Source organism: Pseudorca crassidens, chromosome X (assembly GCF_039906515.1).
Source record: "Pseudorca crassidens isolate mPseCra1 chromosome X, mPseCra1.hap1, whole genome shotgun sequence".
In the NCBI taxonomy this organism is placed as follows: Eukaryota; Metazoa; Chordata; class Mammalia; order Artiodactyla; family Delphinidae; genus Pseudorca; species Pseudorca crassidens.
The window spans coordinates 72,899,715-72,919,611 of NC_090317.1; the positions used below are offsets into that span (position 1 = coordinate 72,899,715).

The 19,897-nt window shown below is 43.7% G+C and overlaps 1 protein-coding gene across 1 annotated transcript in view; it reads left to right on the top strand.

The window, feature by feature from the left end:
- The window catches only part of TEX11 (testis expressed 11), a 348,555-nt gene extending 341,650 nt beyond the window's left edge, over positions 1-6,905 (top strand). Inside the window, exons 28-29 of the mRNA XM_067724324.1 lie at positions 5,638-5,802; positions 6,663-6,905. Of these exons, the coding sequence (XP_067580425.1) occupies positions 5,638-5,802; positions 6,663-6,725 (228 nt within the window). The 3' untranslated portion in view covers positions 6,726-6,905. The remainder of the gene's footprint in view (positions 1-5,637; positions 5,803-6,662) is intronic.
- Positions 6,906-19,897: the final 12,992 nt, after the last annotated feature.

The window sequence follows — 19,897 nt, forward strand, 5'->3', positions numbered from 1 at the left end:
AAAGACCTAAATGAAAGAGCTAAAATTATAAAACTATAATTATACATAAGCTAAAATAATAAGACTTTTAGAAGTATAGGCTTAAATCTTTGTAACCTTGGGTTAGACAGTGTTTTCTTAGATATGACACCAAGAGCACAAGCAATAAAATAAAAAGTCAATTAATTAGATATCAGCAAAATTAAAACTTTTCTGTGAAGGACCAACAAAGAAGTGAAAAGATAACCCACAGAATGGCAGTAAATGTTGGAAATCATATATTTGTTAAAGAACTTGTACTTAGAATCTATAAAGAGCTCTTACAACTTGATAATATAAAGACAACTAATTTTTTTTAATGGGCAAAGATCTGAGTAGACAGTTCTCCAAAGAAAATATTCAAATGACCAGTAAGCATATGGAAAGATTCTTGACATCATTAGTCATCAGAGATAGGCAAATCGAAACACAGTGATCTACCACTTGGCACCCACTAAGATGACTGTAGTCAAAAAGACAGATAATAACAAGTATTGACAAGGATGTGGAGAAATTGGTGCCCTCATACACCATGTTACTGTACAGTGGTACAGCTGCTTTGGAAAACAGTCTGGCTAAGTTCCTTAGAAAGTTAAACGTGAAGTTACCATATGACCCAGCAATTTCACTTCTAGGTATATACCCATAAGAAATGAAAACAAATGCCAAACAAAGACTTGTACACAGATGTTCATAGCAGCCCAAAGTGGGAGCAACCCAGATGTCTATCAACTGATGAATGGATAAACAAAACGTGGTATTTCCATACAGTGGAATATTAATTGGCCATAACAAAGAATGAAGTATTGACACATGCTACAACATGGATGGACCTTGAAAACGTTATGCTAAGTGAAAGATTCCGGTCATAAAGGACTACATACTGTGTGACTCTGGACATTTATCTGAAATGTCCAGAATAGGCCAATCTATAAAAGACAGAGATGGGGGTTATTTGGGGAGATGGGGAGTGACTGCAAATGGGCATGGGGGTTTCCTTGTAGGGGGATGAAAATATTCTACAATTGACTGTGGTGACAGTGGCAGAACTCTGTGAATGTACTAAAAGCCATTGAATTGTACACTTTTTTTTTTTTAGCAACTTTCATGGTTTGGATGCTTTTTTTTTTCAAATTTATTTATTTATTTATATTTATTTTTGGCTGTGTTGGGTCTTTGTTTCTGTGCAAGGGCTTTCTCTAGTTGTGGCAAGCAGGGGCCGCTCTTCATCGCGGTGCACGGGCCTCTCACTATCGCAGCCTCTCCTGTTGCAGAGCACAGGCTCCAGACGCGCAGGCTCAGTAGTTGTGGCTCACGGGCATAGTTGCTCCGCGCCATGTGGGATCCTCCCTTACCAGGGCTCAAACCTGCATCCCCTGCATTGGCAGGCAGACTCTCAACCACTGCGCCACCAGGGAAGCCCTGTACACTTTTAAGTAGGTAAATTGTATGGTATGTGAATTATATCTCAGTAAAGCTGATGTACACAATATTCACTTCAGTAACCCTGAAGAGAGCCTAAAAAGACAGCATTTGTGTTCCAAAACACGTACAGTTTTGTTAGACTGTTATATGACTGCCATGTTTATTAAGATGTTGAAGGCAGAGAAAACTGGCTTCAAATATGAGCCCCAGAAAATCATAAGCGCAAACATCTCTACTTGCTGGCATTGATTTGTATGTTACCACAGGCAAGCCTATGTTGCACTGGGGTGAGTAGCTGCACGGTTGCATTTCTTCGTTGAAGATGAGTGATTCTCCTGAGCAGTGCTGGACATGAGAGTAGCTAACGCAAATGAAAATAAAACTCCTCCAGTTCCCTAACTCATTGAATGGCACCATCATTCCTCCAGTTGCCCAAGCCAAACATCTCGGAGTCATCCTCAATTCCTCCCTCACTCCCATTTCTAATCTATCACTAAGTCCTGTCAATTCTGCCTCCTAAATATCGTATATTCATTTACTTTTCCCCATCTTCCACCATCACCAACCTAGTTCAGGTTATCATCTCTTACCTCAGCTACTGCAGGAACCTTTTAGCTGATCTTCTTGCATCTCTTGCTTTCTTCATTTCTCCATCCAGCAACCAGAGTGATCTTTTAAATTTTAGAATATATGTGACCTTGCTTAATCTTCTTCAGTAGTTTCTCATTGCTCTTAAAAACCAAAATCCTAAACATGGCCTACAAGGTCCTGCGTACCTGTCTGTCCTCATCTTGAGCCACTCTTTCCGTCACTCTCTGTACTGCTAGCCACACAGTACTCCACTAATTACCACCTCCTAGACAAATTTGATGGCCTCTTTCTTTACCCTGGCCTTCATTATTGACCACTGCCTCCTTATTGAAATTGTCTTTTCTTTTGTCCTTTATGTTCTCATCACTCTTCTGTTTTATCTTTTCCCTCTTGCCACCCAACTATGAACATTTCCAATATTCTCTACTCTTTCCTTCTCCATATTCTATACTCTGTCCTTTAAGTGGATTGATATTTTTCAACTATTACCTGAGTTCCAGTCCATATCTGCAACAGCCCACATGATATCGCCAAAGTTACCTCAATCTCAACATGATTAAAATAGAAGTTAACATTATTTTGATCCTTTATCCCCAGAAACATTTCCTTCCAATTTCTTCTTTCAGTGGTATCAGCATTCTCTCAGCCATTCAAACTATGTACTTCAGAGCCATTTTTAATTGACCTATCTTCCATTCCCCATATCAAATCAGTTACCAAGTTCTACTGATTCTTCCTTTAGAGTGTTTCTTACATCTTTCCATTTCCATTGTCACTATTTCTGACCCTCATCCACTTCATTCTTCATCTCTTAAGTCCATTTAAACAGTTCTCGCTGTATGTGTTTTCTCACACTCACGTCTGTTCTAAACACCACTGGCATTTCAATCTTATTAAAACTCCAGTTTCATCATATAACTTTCCTTCTCAAAAAGTTTCAGTAACTTCTCATTGCCAGCAGAATAAGTCCCAAAATCTGTGGCCTGTTATGCAAAACCCTTAACACTCCAGCCCGATGTTTCACAAATTACATTCCACAAGATGTTAGTAAATGATCTACATACTCTGGATTAAACAAAGTTACATGGTTTCTTCACTGTAAAAGTTCCTAGAACTTTTAATGAACTAATGTGCATTAAAACTCTCCAAGAGGTTGTATATAGAATGCAGCATTTCCAAAATGTATTTGACTAAAGAACCCTATTTTTATACACCATCTGTTAACATTTTTCATGACACTAATGTTCTAAGGAAAAGCATCTAGGAAGTGCTTAGGTAGCCCCATCCTACATTTCCAGTCCTGTTTCCCATTAATTTCCCTATATCAGTTGTCTGCTTGGGCCAAATGACTGTTAGTTCCCCTGAGACGTGCTTAGTCTCAAGCACAATCTGAGTCTTTATTGATTCTGTTCTGCCCACATGGAATGCCCTTCTCTTTCTCTATATATATAATTTTTTAAGTTGAGATACAATTCATATATAAAATTCACAATTTTAAGGTATACAATTCAGTGGTTTTTAGTATATTCACAAAATTCTGCAACTATCACCAGTATCCAAATCCAGAACATTTTCATCACCCCAAAAAGAAACCCCATAACCATTAGCAGTCACTCCCCATTCCCCTCTCCCCCAGCCCCTGGCAACTACCAATCTGCTGTCTCTCTGGAATTGCCTGTTCTGGACATTTCATATAACCTCTCTATAGCTAGATATCCTGCTCATCTACTCTAAGATCATGTCTATTTGTTCAGTCATTTGTTAAGTCATTCAGTTAAAATCACAACACGGTCATGTGTCAGGCTGTGAATACGCAAAGGTAGATGACATTCTGCCTTTAAGGAACTCCCAGCCTAGTGAAGGAGACAGACAATAGGTGCCGTGAACAAAGTGCCATAGGAACAAAGTGGTACAGATAACAAATTGTGGAGAGTCAGGCAAAGCCTGAATGAGGAGGTAGCATTTTAATAACTGGATATTAATTCATTTGTTCATTCATTCCTTCAGCAAATATCTGTTGGACCCTTATTATGTGTCAGGCACAGTGTTGGACTCTGAGGATACAAAAATGAAGAAGAAAAATTCCCTGTACTCAAGGAGCTCAGCCTGGAGGAGATATATATATACACAGTTTCAAAACAATGTGATATAAGTTGTATTAGAGGAATGTAAAGCTTGCTGTGGCAACAGAGAGAAAGGAATAACTAACTCCGTTTGTTAATTTGAAGAAAAGGTAGAAGTTTACCAAGTGGATAAAGATTGGGTGGGGGACTGGCATTTCAAGCAGAGAGACTAGACCTCTGACTGTGCCAGCCCAGTGCTCATTTGTTTGACTGAGCTGGAGCACCTAATGCCTGTGTCACTCTGACTAGCCCTTAATCACATTCCTGGTGTGGTCCTCTTTATACGTGGATGCCTTGTCTCCCCAGAGGCATTATGTATCATTTAGGATGAGAGCTTTGTCTTGTCACTCTTAGCACCCTCATTCTCATAGTGTTTTATGCATAGTTATTTTTTATAGATCCACATGGGTGAAAGGACAGCTGAGACAATGTCATTGACACTCTCAACAACCTGCTGCCCAGGTCTTCTGTCACATATCCCCCTTCAAGGGCCTGAGACCTCTTGTGTAGATGAAGGACTTTAACATGGAATGAGCACACAAGTGCTCCCTCTGTGGTCCATCTCCTATACAAGAACGACAAAAGTAGGTCCTTAGACTAATCCTTTTTGCTATTGCAAAATCTTGTGATCAGCCATGTTAAAAGACAAAGGGACCATCTTAGAAATGTGCCCTGTGTTCATAGCAAGGTAGATACTGTCAACACTAAAGATCATTTTTAAATTGTAATCAGTTGACTTGAAGTACAATAAAACAGATTACACTCCATAATCAGTTTTTGCCTTCAAAGTGGAATCTGAGGTTTCCCGGAGAAGGAATTCTGCCTCAAGATTCTAACAGAAATTCTGCCTGAGTTTCTAGCCTGCTGGCCTGCCCTACAAATTTCAGACTCAAGATCACAACATCAAGTCTTACCTGATTTTACAGCCTGCTGGCCTACCCTACAGATTTCAAACTTGCCAGCCCCTACATTGTGTGAGCCAGTTCCTTAAAATAAATCTCTCTATACATATGCAAAAAATAAAGATTAATATAATTTCTATTCCAAACACAGACTGATTCAGGTCAAGGAAATTAAGAGATTCAATAAAACTGCTGCTTCACAACCTTCTCTGAAAATTAGAGATAGATACTGGGGAGATAATCGACTGAGGACAGCAACAAGGGAAGCCCCAAACAGGATACAGGTTTTTCTCCTGCTTCAGAAAGACAGAACTCAGTGCAAGAGGGCTTCATTGCTTTTTTAGTGTATATGTCACTTCATGAGGTCTTGCTATGGAGCATCCTACAGCTGACAGACCTTCAAGGTGGTCTCCTCCTACTCTCCAGGAGCACAGGATTGCTCGTGGGGGCCGCGGGCTCCTTCCTCAGTGTCAGCAGAGCACCCATTGTTTAATAATACTGGGATGCAGCCCTCATAGAGTCAGGGCTACAGTGATTGTGACAGGAATAACTGTAAACCCACTGTTCTTGGATTTCAGGAAGGCTACCCAGAAATGGAGATTCTCTGGCTGATGATCAAGTCCTGGAATATTGGAATATTTATGTACAGCAGTAACAAGTATACGTCTAGTGAAAAGTGGTGTGGCCTGGCACTGCGTTTCCTTGACCACCTTGGCTCCCTTAAGAGAAGCTATGAAACTCAGGTGAGGAGGGAGAGGGCTACGGGTGGATGGCATGACTCAGGGACAGAGAGGTTCTACATAGCTCTCGTTAAGGACACAACCCTACCTTCCTTGGCTAGGAAAGGATCTTGACCATTGTTCCTCTCAGTGGTTCCACAAAAGTGCAAGAGTTATGGGACTATAAGCAGTAATTTTTTATAGTGAAAACCAGGAAGAATGGTGAACAAGGCAAACTTAGGAATAGAAAATGGAATCTAATTAAGAAGAATGCCAAGAGTGGGCTCTGGAAAGATGCATCCCTGTCAATGCCAGTGCACGTAGGGAAGGACCAGCCTCTGTGCAAACAATGAGTGTTTAAAAAGACCTTTTCTGCAGGAACTTTTTTTTTTTTGCGGTACGCGGGCTTCTCACTGCTGTGGCCTCTCCCGTTGCGGAGCACAGGCTCCGGACACGCAGGCTCAGCGGCCATGGCTCACGGGCCCAGCCGCTCCGCGGCATGTGGGATCTTCCCGGACGGGGCACGAACCCGCATCCCCTGCATCGGCAGGCGGACTCTCAACCACTGCACCACCAGGGAAGCCCAGGAACTATTCTGAGTAGCAGACTTCTGGGCCCTTAGCTAACGAGGAGAGGCTTGATAGAGAAAAAGGTTTTGTATCACATAAGAGCAAAGGATCTTTTATGTTTTAAGTACTTCCTCCCTTCTTCTGCCTATCTCTGGTGAACAGACCTAGTGTCATGGGATCCCTTTTCCCCAGGTGAGTACTGTATGTTCTTCCCAGAGTGGTGCCTCAGGTCTCTCATGCCATCACCATGGATCCGGGAAGATTTCCCACATTTCCTTTCCTCTCAAGAAATCTATTTGCTGTTCTCTTTCCCAGATTCATGTTCTGTACAGTGAGCTTCTGGAAACATTAAATAATAAAAAAGGGCCCACTTGTTAATGAAGAGTGAGAACTGCTGGAACAGAGCAAGCTGCCAGTGACTTGAAGATGTGTGTTCCTGAGATGTTGAATGTTTAAATTCTTACCAAACTTACTCTTGAGTTTTTGTTTCTGTTTTCTCCTGCCCTATTTTCATGTTGTTAAATGACATGTTCTAAAATAAAAGCATTTTGACTTTTAGTGCTGTGACCAGCTAATTTCTGGGGGACAAATGATTTTTTCCAAAGTGCTAAGGAGCTAAGGAACATTTTATATATATATATATATATATATATATATATATATATATATATACACACACACACACACACACAGAAATAGCCCATGTGAGAGCAAGCTGATTCATGCCCCATGTGACCAAAAGGGGATGTTCATCCCAGTCCCACACAGGTTGCATTTTATTAGAGAAGTGCTGAAATTCGCAATACCTGAAGATAACAGAGAACCATAGACTCTTCATCGGAAGGACCTTAGTGGTCTTTGGGCCCAGCATCGATCAGATTTCATGAAATCGATGACATCCTTGAGACTTGGTTGTGCAGTCTGTATCAGAACATAGCCTGTGACAAACTCCCGAGACAACGCAATCTGCCTTTTTTTTGCTAATTGGTAAAATACCCTTCCTCATACTGAACAGAAATGTGTCTCCCTGTAACAAGTTTGTTTCCTCTTTCCCCCATCCTGCTGACTTTCTTGTCTTCCGGTTAAACATCCTCAGACCCCCTCAGCTGTTCCTCATATGATGTAGTCACCTCACCTTTCCCAGAGCCAAGGCCCATGTTCCAGTGAGATCTGACCCACACAGAGTTCAGCAGCCTCATTCTGGCTAGACTTGCATTAGTGTACCGTAAGATGACACTGGCTTCTTTTTCCCTGTTGATTTGTATTAACATTTTTTAACTTTTGATTTTGAAATAGTTTCATACTTACAGAAAAGGTGCAAATTGCCACATACCCTTTACCCAGATTCCCCATTTGTTAACATTTTACCACATTGCCTTATCATTCTCTCTTTGTGTATTTCTTTCTGAACCATTTGAGATTAATTTACAGACTTCTTGCTCCATTACCCCTTAATGCCGCATTGTGTATTTCCTAAAAGCAAGGATACTATTCTCCTAAGTCAGGGGTCCCCAATCCCCGGGCTGCAGACCACAACTGGTCCGCGGCCTGTTAGGAGCCGGGCTACACAACAGTAGGTGAGCAGTGGGCGAGCAAGCGAAGCTTCATCTGCCGTTCCCCATTGCTCACATTCCCCGCCCACCGCCCCCCACCGCCATCCGTGGAAAAATTGTCTTCCATGAAACCGGTCCCTGGTGCCAAAAAGGTCGGGGACCACTGTCCTAAACGACCACAGTACAACCATCAAAATTAGAAAATAACGATACAAGTCTACCATCTAATCCACAGGCTCCATTCCAATTTCATTGATTGTCCTAATAAAGTCTTTCATAAGTTCAGGATCATAAGTTGCATTTAGATGTCATGTCTCTTTCGTCCCCTGCAAATGGAAACAGTTTCTCAGTCTTTCCTGATCTTTCATGACCTTGACGTTTTTTAAGAGTACCGGCCAGTTAACTTTGTAACATGAACCTCAACTTCTGTGTTTCTGGTGTTTCCTAATGATTAATTTACGCATTTTTGGTAGGCACACCACAGAAGAGATGTGTTCTTCTCAGTGCATCATACCAACAGACAGACAATGTCAGTTTGTCCCACTGATGGTTCAAGTTAAGACGGTGTCTACCATATTAGTAATTCATAAGTAATTAGGAAGTATTTTGTGGAAGACACCTTGAGACCAAATATCCTGTTCCTCATTGAACTCCCACTCCCTAGTTTTAGCATCCATTGATGACTCTTGCTGGAATCCCTTTTTACTGTGATGGTTGCTAAATGTTGATTTTTAAATTTCCATCATTCTGTCTTCATTTATTAGTTGGCGTTTGTTAGGGAGAGCATTTTCTTCTCCCCTGCTTATTCATATTTTAAAAATATGTTTTAGTACAGACTAATGGATCTTATTCAGTGAGTTATAATCCACTATTTTGCTGCTCAAAGCTGGCTCCTATGTCCTTTTGACATGTCCCCATCATTCTTTGAACACTTCCTTACTTTGTGACATAGTAAGATGTTCCAGGCTCATCTTGTACTTTCCCTGCTCCTGCACTGGAATCAGTTATTTCTCCAAGGAGCCCTCATTCCTTTTAATGGAGAATGGTAGTATCCAAGATTTGGGTGCTAGGTGTACTCATTATTACTGGGGTGCCATTGTTTCTAGAGCCTCTCAGTGGACAGAGTTAGGAAATGTGTGGATGTGTATATATCTATATGTGCATATATGTATACATAAAGCCGAGTTCATACTGATACCTCCATTTTCAATCCAACACCAGAGGGTTCATTCTAGCCTTCCTCCCTTTCCATATTTGCAACTATCTCTTCCAACATTGAGAAATCTGGCTCCTATTAACCTCAAATATTCACTTATTTGCTCAATCATCTCCCTGCTTGAGAATAATCTCCCAGTCATGCCTCAGTCCTGACCCCACCATCCTGACCATGAGGGCCACCTCTTCAGCCGAGAAGCCCTGGCAAACACTGGCCAAGTCATCAGCCGAGCTTCCAGCCCAGGGAGTGAGCAAGCTGAGTCCCTCGCTGAGCCTCCACCAAGGGGAAGGCCAAGGAACCACATTCCATTCAAGCAGGCATTTCATATTGTTGACTCATGGGACTTACTGTTTACTCTCCCCTGCTTTCACCTTGGTGTTTTTCCTATTTAGTTTTGAGAAGTCAGCTCAAGGGTCAGTTCCTCAGAGAAACCTTCCTCCACAAGGTCAGGTTCTCTTGTCAGGTGCTCTCTTAGTGCTCTGTTTTATTCTTCATAGTTTATAAACATATATTTCCCTGTGGACTGATTTGATTAACATCTGTCTCCCTCAATAGTCTTTAAGCTGCAGAAGGGCAGACAGTATGTTTCCTCACCACTGTATATCCCAGTGTCTAGCACAGTGCCTGGCACTTTCAACAAATATTGGTTAAAAGAATGAATGAAAACTTCGAAGTCTTCTTTTCATACATCCTGCTATTAACTGATGTCTCAGCTTTTACTTCCAGTCTGTTTAAGTGCACTTATCACTATTAAATTGCTCTTGCCAGTTCTTTTTGGATACAGTGTCTATCTTTATTACAGTGTTATCCCACTCAGACCCACATTATCTGCATATTTGATCAGTGCGCCATCTAATGTCTTTATCCAAATAGGTGATAAGACATACTGAATAGGGGAGGGCTGAGACAAAGCTTGGTGACAGGCCTTGCGGTCCTACCCACAACTTCATGCATTCATGCAACAAACAAACACTTTCTGAGCACTTTCTACTATGTACTGGGCACGGTTATAGGTACTGGGGATAAAGTCATGAGCAAAATAGAGGATGAAGTCTCTCCTTTGAGGAGCTTACATCCGAGTGGGTGTGTCAGATAATAAATTAGTATATAAATGAACTTTGCTCTTTTAACTAGCAGACTTTGGGATGATCATTCACCCATTCCATAATTGTACTGTCTACATTTTCCCAACTTTTTCACAAGGAACAAGTCACACATGAATGATTTTGTCAATGCCTTGCTAGGATCCTGATACACTGTGTCTACAATGTTCCCCTGCTTTACCCACTTACATATACTCACCTCATTTCAGAAAAGAAAATGAGCTTAGTCTATCTTGTGCTATTAGGTAGAGGGTTTTATAAATCCTTTGTGATCACTAGTTCCCTTCCAGGTCTCATGCAAACCATCCTTTCCCATAACGTATAGAAATTTGCCTGGGATTAGGAGGAAATCTACCTGTCTAAAGCTTGTGAAACCTATCATCCTCCCTTTAAAAAGGAGCATATGTCCTTCTCTCTAGGCTTCCAGCATCTTTCTTATTCCCCGTGGTTACAAACACCAGTGCAGTGATCTCATCAACAGGTTCTCTCAACATCGTGAAATACAATTTGGGCCAGGAGACTCAAAATCATTTAAAGCACCCTGAGGCTTTCTTACAATTTTCGTATTTACTGTGATCCTCAGGTCCCTCTTACCAATGTCTGCTTGACCCTTTCCAGTCTAATGGACAGAGTTTGTATGGCAGAGAAGACCAGAGCAAAGGAGGAATTAAAGAGGTCCTCTGTATCTTTGTTGTCTGGCAACATTACACCATTTCATTTTTCATTTTATACCCTGTGGTACTATTGGAATTATTTTTACATGTGCTTATATAACATTTATAATTTTAAAAACTAATTATTTTTAAAATTTTATATTTTATTTTTATTTTTGGCTGCGTTGGGTCTTTGTTGCTGTGCACGGGCTTTCTCTAGTTGCGGCGAGCGGGGCCTACTCTTCGTTGCAGTGCACGGACTTATTGAGGCGACTTCTGTTGTGGAGCATGGGCTCTAGGCACACGACTTCAGTATTTGCAGCACGCGGGCTTCAGTAGTTGTGGCTTGTGGGCTCTGGAGCGCAGGCTCAGTAGTTGTGGCACACGGACTTAGTTGCTCCATGGCATGTGGGATCTTCCTGGACCAGGGCTCGAACCCGTGTCCCCTGTATTGGCAGGTGGATTCTTAACCACTGTGCCACCAGGGAAGTCCTTAAAAACTAATTCTAATTAAAACGAAACATACTATCTGCCCCAACTTGCAGACTTTTTAAGGCCTCCTTGATCTGCTTCTTGGCATAAACAAAACTGAAAACAGCCTCTTTTTCTTACTCTTAGAATTAGCTCATTTGGGGTCAGGCCTCCCCGATATGATTCTGACAGCTCCGTGTTACTACTTTATATTCATCTGTGGTCAGATGCCCTCTCTCCACCTTTTTAATGTCTCATCATCAAAGAACTCCCTCACTTACATCATTTTCTTTCCATACTGTTACTTCTTCATTAAAATACTTCACAATTATATGGTCAGAATTTAGTTTCTAAGAGCTTTTCAACCCTTTTGGGAGGGTGGTTAAGTAGAAAGTGCAAGAAAACTAACAGTTGATGCACCCCCTACTAAGAGCTGAGCCCTTCATGTGTGCCATCCCCTCTAACTGTCGTCACAACCCCAGGAAGGAGGTGGTGTCATTCTATTGTTGCCATTCCTTCCTTCCTTCTTTCCTTTCTTCCTCCCTCCCTTCCCTGTCATTCCTGTGGGAAACTGAGGCTCAGAGAGTTTACGTCACTTAGTCAAGGTCACACAGCAGGTAAATGGCAGAGCCATGATTTAAAGCTAGATCTATGGGACCCCTGCTCTTTCTTTGCCCTCATGATACCTTTCTTTTCTCTGAAACATCTGAAGTCTGCCCTCTTAAATTCTAGAGCAAAATACCTTACTATGTCCAGCCTTATGCTCTCACAAGCCCTGAGCTAATACGGTTGCTTTTTAAGTTTCCACTTCGCCAATCAGTTCTTTGTTATTGGTCAGAATTAGGTCATGGAGAACAAACAGTTCTCTTGTGGATTTCTTTACTTTCTAAGGGGCAATATTGTCAGCAAGACAAGTAAAAAATTTTGAAATGTTTTTCTTTTAAGCAAATGAAGCAAGAGAAGCCCTGGACAAAGTCCCTCATTGCTGCTAGATCTTGTCCAATGCCATTTTTGTGATCTGCATCAGGAATACATTATCCATTTCTCCCATTTTGTAAAGTGCTGTGTGATGTACTTACACTATATTACTCCTGGTCCTTTCTCCTTTCAACTTCACCAAAACTCTGTAGAGGACTCTGTCCTCACGTTTGTGGATATCTATGCACACAGCACAATACCACCTCCCATTCTCAAGGGCACCTTTCTTCTTTACAATGTGCTCCTCCTGATACCAAATTCCAGTTGTAAGTTTCATTCCTCCAAGTCTTAATGATATCTCTTAGGTGATATTTACTTCCTTGAGTTAAAACTTCAAGTTTCCCTCATAATCTTAGGTTGAACCATATGAAGTTGCCATTTTTGTAGGTCAAAACCATGGAATATTGGCAATTTCATGTGGTTCAACCCAATGCACGTGCTGTGTATTGATACAGAAAACAGCTTAAGCCGTAAGTTCTATTTATGACTCTTCCCAGATGTATTCTCCTATGACTGAACAGGCACCTCTCCCAGTGCTGTTCTTGTTGTCATATCTGATATCATCCATAGTCATTGATTTTATAATATCATCAGGTCATTTTTCTCCTTTCCCCTCCATTTTCAATTTACAGTTCTCTGTATCAGATCAGCAAGGCTCTGGGTAAACACATTTTTCCCAGTTATCATAGAGAACTCTGTCCCTAGCCAAGAGCCCAGCAATCCAGTATTTTAAACAATGGTTCAGACAAAGCAAATCCTATTCTACAGTTCCATCTCTACAGGCAACTATTTCACCACCCATCTATTCTCTTCTAAAGTACCGGTTTTCTTTTGCAAGAAAAAAAACCCCCAAAACACCACCTGGTCCGTCACATCCTTGGATTTTCTGGGCACAACTTCATAGTCCTTGGAGATGGTTTCTATGTCTCCTTTGGTGGGGCCACTCATCCCTACAGGAGATCCACCTGTTAGATCAAGAGGTGGAGGAAGGTGGAAATGGGCAGCATTTGTTTGATTTGATAGCTTTCCCATGGCTCTCTGCTAAACTGCAATGAAAATACATGATCAAAGAAAATATTCGTATTATGTCTGCATACTTATGGCCCCCTCCACATTGTCAATCATGAAGCCACCAACTATTCATTCATTCATTCATTCATTCATTCATTCATCTGTCCATCCAGCCAATGAGTAATTGTGGTTTAGACCCAGATCCTACCCTCAGTGAGCTTACAGGAAGGGAACTGGGTAGGCTTACATTTATTATATTACAGTGATTATAATATTAAAGACAGAACGTGAATGCTATAAAAGTAGGGGAAACGTGCTGAGATTTCAAAGGAGGGGATCAGGAAATGCTTTGTGGAGAAGGTTGAACTGGACTTAAAAGATGTATAGTATTTGAACATAAGGGGACAAGGGGAAGGGTATTCTAGGCAAAAAAACAAACCAAACCAAACAAACAAAAAAACAGCATGGCAAAGGCATGTAGTCTTTCCATACAAGGAATGATGAATGTTTATTTGCAGCATAGAGTACTTGAAGGTGAGTATTGGGGGAAAGCTTTAAAAGGTGGGTTGGAACCAGGTTATGGAGCATCTCCAATACCTGGCTAAGGTGTTTGAACTTTATTCTGTAAGCCATGGAAGGAAATTGAGCTGGGGAGTGGTGTGGTCAGAGACAGACTCTGGGAACATTAATCAGGGCAACAGTGGGTGCAGTGGATTGGAGAAGGGAGAGTCTAGAGGTAGACTAATTTGGAGGTCATTGTAACTTCTCTATTTCACCCTTTTATAAAGCCCCATACTTTTTGTGAACAGCACTTATCACTTTGTAAATATCTATTTGTGTGATTGTCTGATGCCTGTCTCCTCCACAGTAAGCTCTATAAGGGCAGAGACTTATCTGCTTTGCTCACCGTTGTATCCCCAGGGTCTGACATGTGGAATTATGTGTTTGTCGAATGAATGAAAATAATGAAGAATCAAATTGGGATAATAGCAGTGAAAACAGTGATGGTGGACGTGAGGACTATTAGAGAGACATAGAGATGATGCAAAGCTTTCAGGTCTGGGTGGAGAGGATGTTTCAACAGCATCAAATATGGCTGAGAGCTTTGTATACCTCAATGAAGGTATCAAATCTGGTGACTTGGATGACTTTTGAGAGCACTTTCAATGGAGTGGTGAGGGCAAAAGCCAGACTGCAAAGAAATACAGAGGTGGGAAGTGGTAAGAAATAGACGAAGCAGCACAGCATGGTGGCGTAACCCGGGACCAAACTGCCCAGGTTCGAATCCTTGCTCTCCCACTTACTAGCTGGATGGCTTTTGGTGAGGTACTTAACCTCTCTCCAGGCCTCAGGTTCTTGTCTATAAAGCTTCCATAACAATCCTAGAGTTGTTGTAAAGAGTAAATAAGTAAATACATGCAAAGCTGGTAGAGCGATGCCTGACACCCAGTAAGTGCTTCTGAAGGTTTGCAATTATTATTCCGCTCTTGCTCTCTAGCAGGGTCACGTGTTTCCCTCCACCCACTAACTCTTGATACCCTCTTATTCTGTTTCTCCAGGAGATCTGAATTTTCCAGCCCCAGGAAAGGCTTCCTACCTTTATGGGGCAGCTAGAGTGATGTGGGGTTTTTAACTCTTTTCTGTTGTTTTGCAGTCTTCTGCTCATCAGAGTCTCGACTCTGGTTTTTATTCCCCTTTACTTTCTCTATTGCCTGTTGTTATTTCTTCTCTAGAAATAGTGCGGTGAACTCTAGCAGACCCCGGAGAGCAAGCACCATTTTTGTCTCCTCTGCTTAACAATAAGGAGGGTGGGTTCCCCCTTGGCTTTTTAGGATCTTTTTACCTTTACCTTTTGAGTTCTTTTTTTTTTTCAGTTTTCCCCTCATTCGGCCTAGGAAACTTCAACCTCTCTGATAAGGCAAAGGCCTGGGAACCTTTTTTTTTTTTTTGCGGTACACGGGCCTCTCACTGTTGTGGCCTCTCCCGTTGCGGAGCACAGGCTCCGGACGCACAGGCTCAGCGGCCATGGCTCACGGGCCCAGCCGCTCCGCGTTATGTTGGATCCTCCCGGACCGGGGCACGAGCCCGTGTCCCCTGCATCGGCAGGCGGACTCCCAACCACTGTGCCACCAGGGAAGCCCCCTGGGAACCTTTTTAATGCCTCAAGAAAAGTTGAAAGTTGATAAGCTCACATTTAATTTAACAAACACAAAGCCAGCAATTGCTCTGACTAAAAGCCAAACCTGGTGCATCACTGCCTGCAGGGGCCTCGGAACCAGGAAGTACTTCCTGGTTGGCGTCTCACAGCTGACGGCCCTCATGCTCTCGTGGGAACCACCACCAGGAACTATTTGCCACCGTGGGGCACCTACACTATCCTTAGGAGGGCATCTAGTGGCACGTTTGACACCTCCATTCCCATATTTCCCTAGCGCCATTTCTTTGTATAACGGTAAGTAATGAGAAGCAGCGCCCTCTTCTACCACAGTTTTCTATTATTTTAAGCTGTCCTGGGATCGTGTGCCTCCACCCAACTGGGAAAAGGAAATTTCCCATGTCCTAGTCCACACATCTGTGGCTCCTTTTGCCCCCTCCTTTCCAGCAGGCACCTAGCCTCTGTGTGTAACGTGTGATCATGTATAAACCTTGGGCCATGTTCTTTGGCAGCTGTATTTAAGCCGTTCACGTCACCTGCATCACTGTTCATTTGTTTTTTTCCAACTGTAAGTCCACACAAGGCATGAACTTCCTTTTTGTGAGGGATTCCGCACAGTACATGTCCTTTAGAATTCTATTTTATCATTGTCAATAAGCGTTAAGGGCCAGAAGAGGCCATAGAGATCATCTGTGCAACTTCCTCCTGTTTTAGATAGTGAGGCCCAGAGAGAGGGAGCTCATTCAACAGTCCTTTATTGAGCATGTAGCATTGTAGTAGCTGCTGTGAGGGCTACAAAGATACACCAGATGCAATCCCAGCCTTCTAGAAGCTTTTTGTCTAGTTGAAGTATGTTATGGACGAGGAAGAACAGAGTAAGTTCGTATAAACTGCTAAAGTGGTGTAAAGGAAGGGAGGGGGAAGCGTTTCTGGAGAGACCAGTGACGTCATCATGAAAAATGCCATTGAAGCCGAAACCTGAAGGGTTTCATAGCGATCGGGACTGGAAACATTCCAGACAGCGGCTTTGCTCACAGGTGAAAAGGCAAGTAGTCTAGATTGGTTTATAGAGAAATACAGGAGATAATGGGGAAAAGCAGATCGGGGCCCGCAGAGGGTGTTCAGTACTTCGCTTGCCTACATCCCACACCCCTCCCCCACCAGGCTAGCCCTGCTGACCTTATAGGTCTGACCTGAACGTCTACCTCCTCAGAGAAGCCGTCTCTAAGCAGGGCCCCTCGCTATATTACCCTCTATTGCTGCATCTTATTTATTTCTTTCACAGCGTTTAGTATAACACGTAATTATATATACTTAGTTACTTGTTTATTGCCTCCCCCCACTAGACTAGAAGCTCCCTGAGGGCAGGGACTGTCTTTGTTTGATTTGTGGCTCTTGTTATTGCAAGGGTAGGGGCAGTGATAATGAAAACAAAGCACTAAATTGAACAGACACTAAAGAATCAAGTTTTGGTAGGAGATGGCTATGATGACCAAAGGAGAGAAATCAGATTTTGAGCTTAGGTGACTAGGAAAATGGTAGCACTTAGGATGGGGGAGAAGAGTGGGTGAAGCAGTCTTCCTTGCAGCCACAGGGCTCCAGGGAGGAATGGAGTCACCGTGAGGAGCGGGGGATGTGGCATGTTCATCTTTCTCTGACGCTATGGCTGAGAGAGGAGTCTTTGAAAGTCATGCTTGGGAGGTCCTGGTTGACCCTGAGAGCTTCTGGGCACTGGATAAACTTGTGCTGAACGAACAAATGGTCAGTAAGTGGGAGCAGAGCTGGGGGACTGTTCAGTTCCTGGTGAACAGGCAGCAGAGTGAAAAGAAGGGGAAGGAGCTAAAGGAGAGGAAGTGGTTGGAGATGGAAAGGAGTCATAATTGGAGCAAGATCCCAGAGGAAGTAGCAGGAACTCCAGAATGGAGGTTCTCCATAAAACAGAAAACAAAATTCACATTCACCACAGGTTTGGGCCTCGTCAAATCTCTTCCCTCCAAGCTTGAGCCAAAGACTAGGACATCTTCTCTTTTACTGAGTACCTGCTATGTGACACTGTGCCGAATGCTGGAAATGGGAAGGGAAATAGGACAGTCTCTGCTCGCAAAGAGGAGTCAAGGAGAGGAAGCCAGATGTCAAGAGAGAAGGGCCAGAAAACGTGTGGCAGAGGAAGAAGCAGTGCAGCGCTTGAGAGCACAGCCACTGCAGCTGGCCTGCGCTTGACTCACTGCCGCGTATTAGCTGCATGACCTCCGTGTGCCTCAGTTTCAACGGGAAAATAAGGATAAGAGCACCAACCTCATAGGGCTGTTTTTGGCAATAAATGATTTAAAACGCACAAAGCACTGAACACGGTGCCTATCACATAGCGTGAAATAAGTGTTAGCGGTTACGATGATGGTGAAAGTTCTTACAGGGTCTAACAACAGCACAAAGGAAGGAAGGGTCATTGTGACCCACGGCATGGGGGCAGAAGAGGTACTTCAGGAAAGGCAGCATAGAACGAGGGGAATTCTTGAATGGAGTCTTAAAATGTTGACAGGAGTTTTGCAGGTTATCAAGGGGGTGGCAGCGAGGGCATTTATGGGCAGAAAAAAAAGCAAAGACACAGGGTTGTGCTGCATTCAGAGAACTCATGGCTGGAGCAGACGGGGCCACAGCAAGACGAGGCAGGAGGGAAAGGGCAGGGACGCCATGATAAGGAGCTTGGACTCTTCTTCCCTGTAGGCAACAGAGCCCCCATGGGGAGGGAGGGCACTTTAGTAGGCCGATTCTATCAGCTACAGGGAGGATGGCTGTGGTGACAGGAAGGCCAGTCAGGAGAGCATCCGCTTGCACATGTTCTTCACCACCAGCAGGCAGGTCTGACTCCTTCTTCTCAAACCACCCACTTTCCAGTCCCCTGCCGTGTGCTAGATGCTTCTGGTGACAGTGCGAGTGCCGGGGGAGGGACAGGACGCAGAGGGAGTCCATTAGGTCTAATGTGGAAACCACCAGTGGGTATCCCCCTGCGACAACAGGCTCAGTGCTTCAGATAAAATCTAGTTGGGGCTTCACAGCTGAAACAGACTATCCTCTGCGAAAGCTCTTGCTACCAAGACCCCACTGGAACCAAGACCCCCAGGAACCAAGGTGTGCGGGGAGTGGGGGGAAGGGGGGGTGCCAGTTCTGCTGTTTCTGGGAAGTGATGAGGAAGAGAGGCTTTGGAGGAAATTGGAATTTGAGCTTCAGAAAGTTACTTGCAGTAATAATAGAATGTCCTAGAGGTGCCACGGAACTGACTGAATGGGTAAGAGGATTAGTGGCATCAAGGCCATGAAACCCTAGTTGGGAACAGGGATGAAGGGCAAAACGTGGGAGCACTGAGGTGAGCGTCTCCCGCAGGCGCTCGCTCGTGGGGCTGTCTTGAGAAAGCTAAGGCTCGCTCTCTCAGCAGCCACTCTGACACCGTGAGCCTCCAGTGGTTGGCACCAGGCAAGTGCTGTTCCCGTGGAGAGGGCTCCATTGTCCTTTAGTACTGACCTTTCTGCTCAAGGAGCCCAGTGTCCCTTTGCAGTCCCATCCTTTTTAGCTTGACTTGGACCTGCTCAGGATACTCCCCCTGTAGTCCCTTCCCAGTCCTGCAGCTCAACCCCTACCTTCCTCTCTATCTATCTGTATTAGCTTCATCCTTGAGCATAACTTCCACGCTAGTTTTGGTAAAGATTTTGCTTTCATTAGCTAATTTCTAGAACCACTTTCACCTTAAGACAAAGTTGGTCATTTGCATCTGAACAAATACTTTATGTAGTCAGCATCATCCTAGGAATGTTTTAATTTAAGGTCTGTTAGAGACGAAGAGGCTGGGGTGGGACTGGCTGCGTTGTCAGCAGCAGAGCCGGGGAGAGAGCACAGCGTTGCCTCCCAGTGGAGAAGGCGGCGGTAGAGTTCAGGGTCAGGGTGTCCACCTCTGCTCTTTCCAAGTTGCTCAGCATCTTCCCTCCGGGGCTGCATTTTCTTCAGCCGCGCCGCCTCTAGGAGGGACAGCAGCTGTGGAGCCAGAGTCTCAGCACAGCGGGATCGGAGGCCAGCTCTTTGTGCCCTTTACACTTAGGAGGTGGATTTCCTTAAAACCCCACAGAGCACTTTGGGGACTCCTTTTTGTTAGGCTGCCTTCTAGCAAATGAGAATGTGTGAAAAGAAGCACCCTGCAAACAGCTAAGCACTGTTGTCCTTGCTGTGGTTCGGCCCCCACACAGTCATCGCTCTTGAGCTGAACCACAGCAGGACGTCCTCAGGCTTCTTCACACAAGCTACAGGGACATCACGTCACAGGCACCTGCTCTAAGCGCTCCTCCTCTCATCACAGGGCTGCCGGGATGACTGCCACCCTGCTCTGCAAACTGGGCCCATCTCACCCTCATTCCCCCTGGG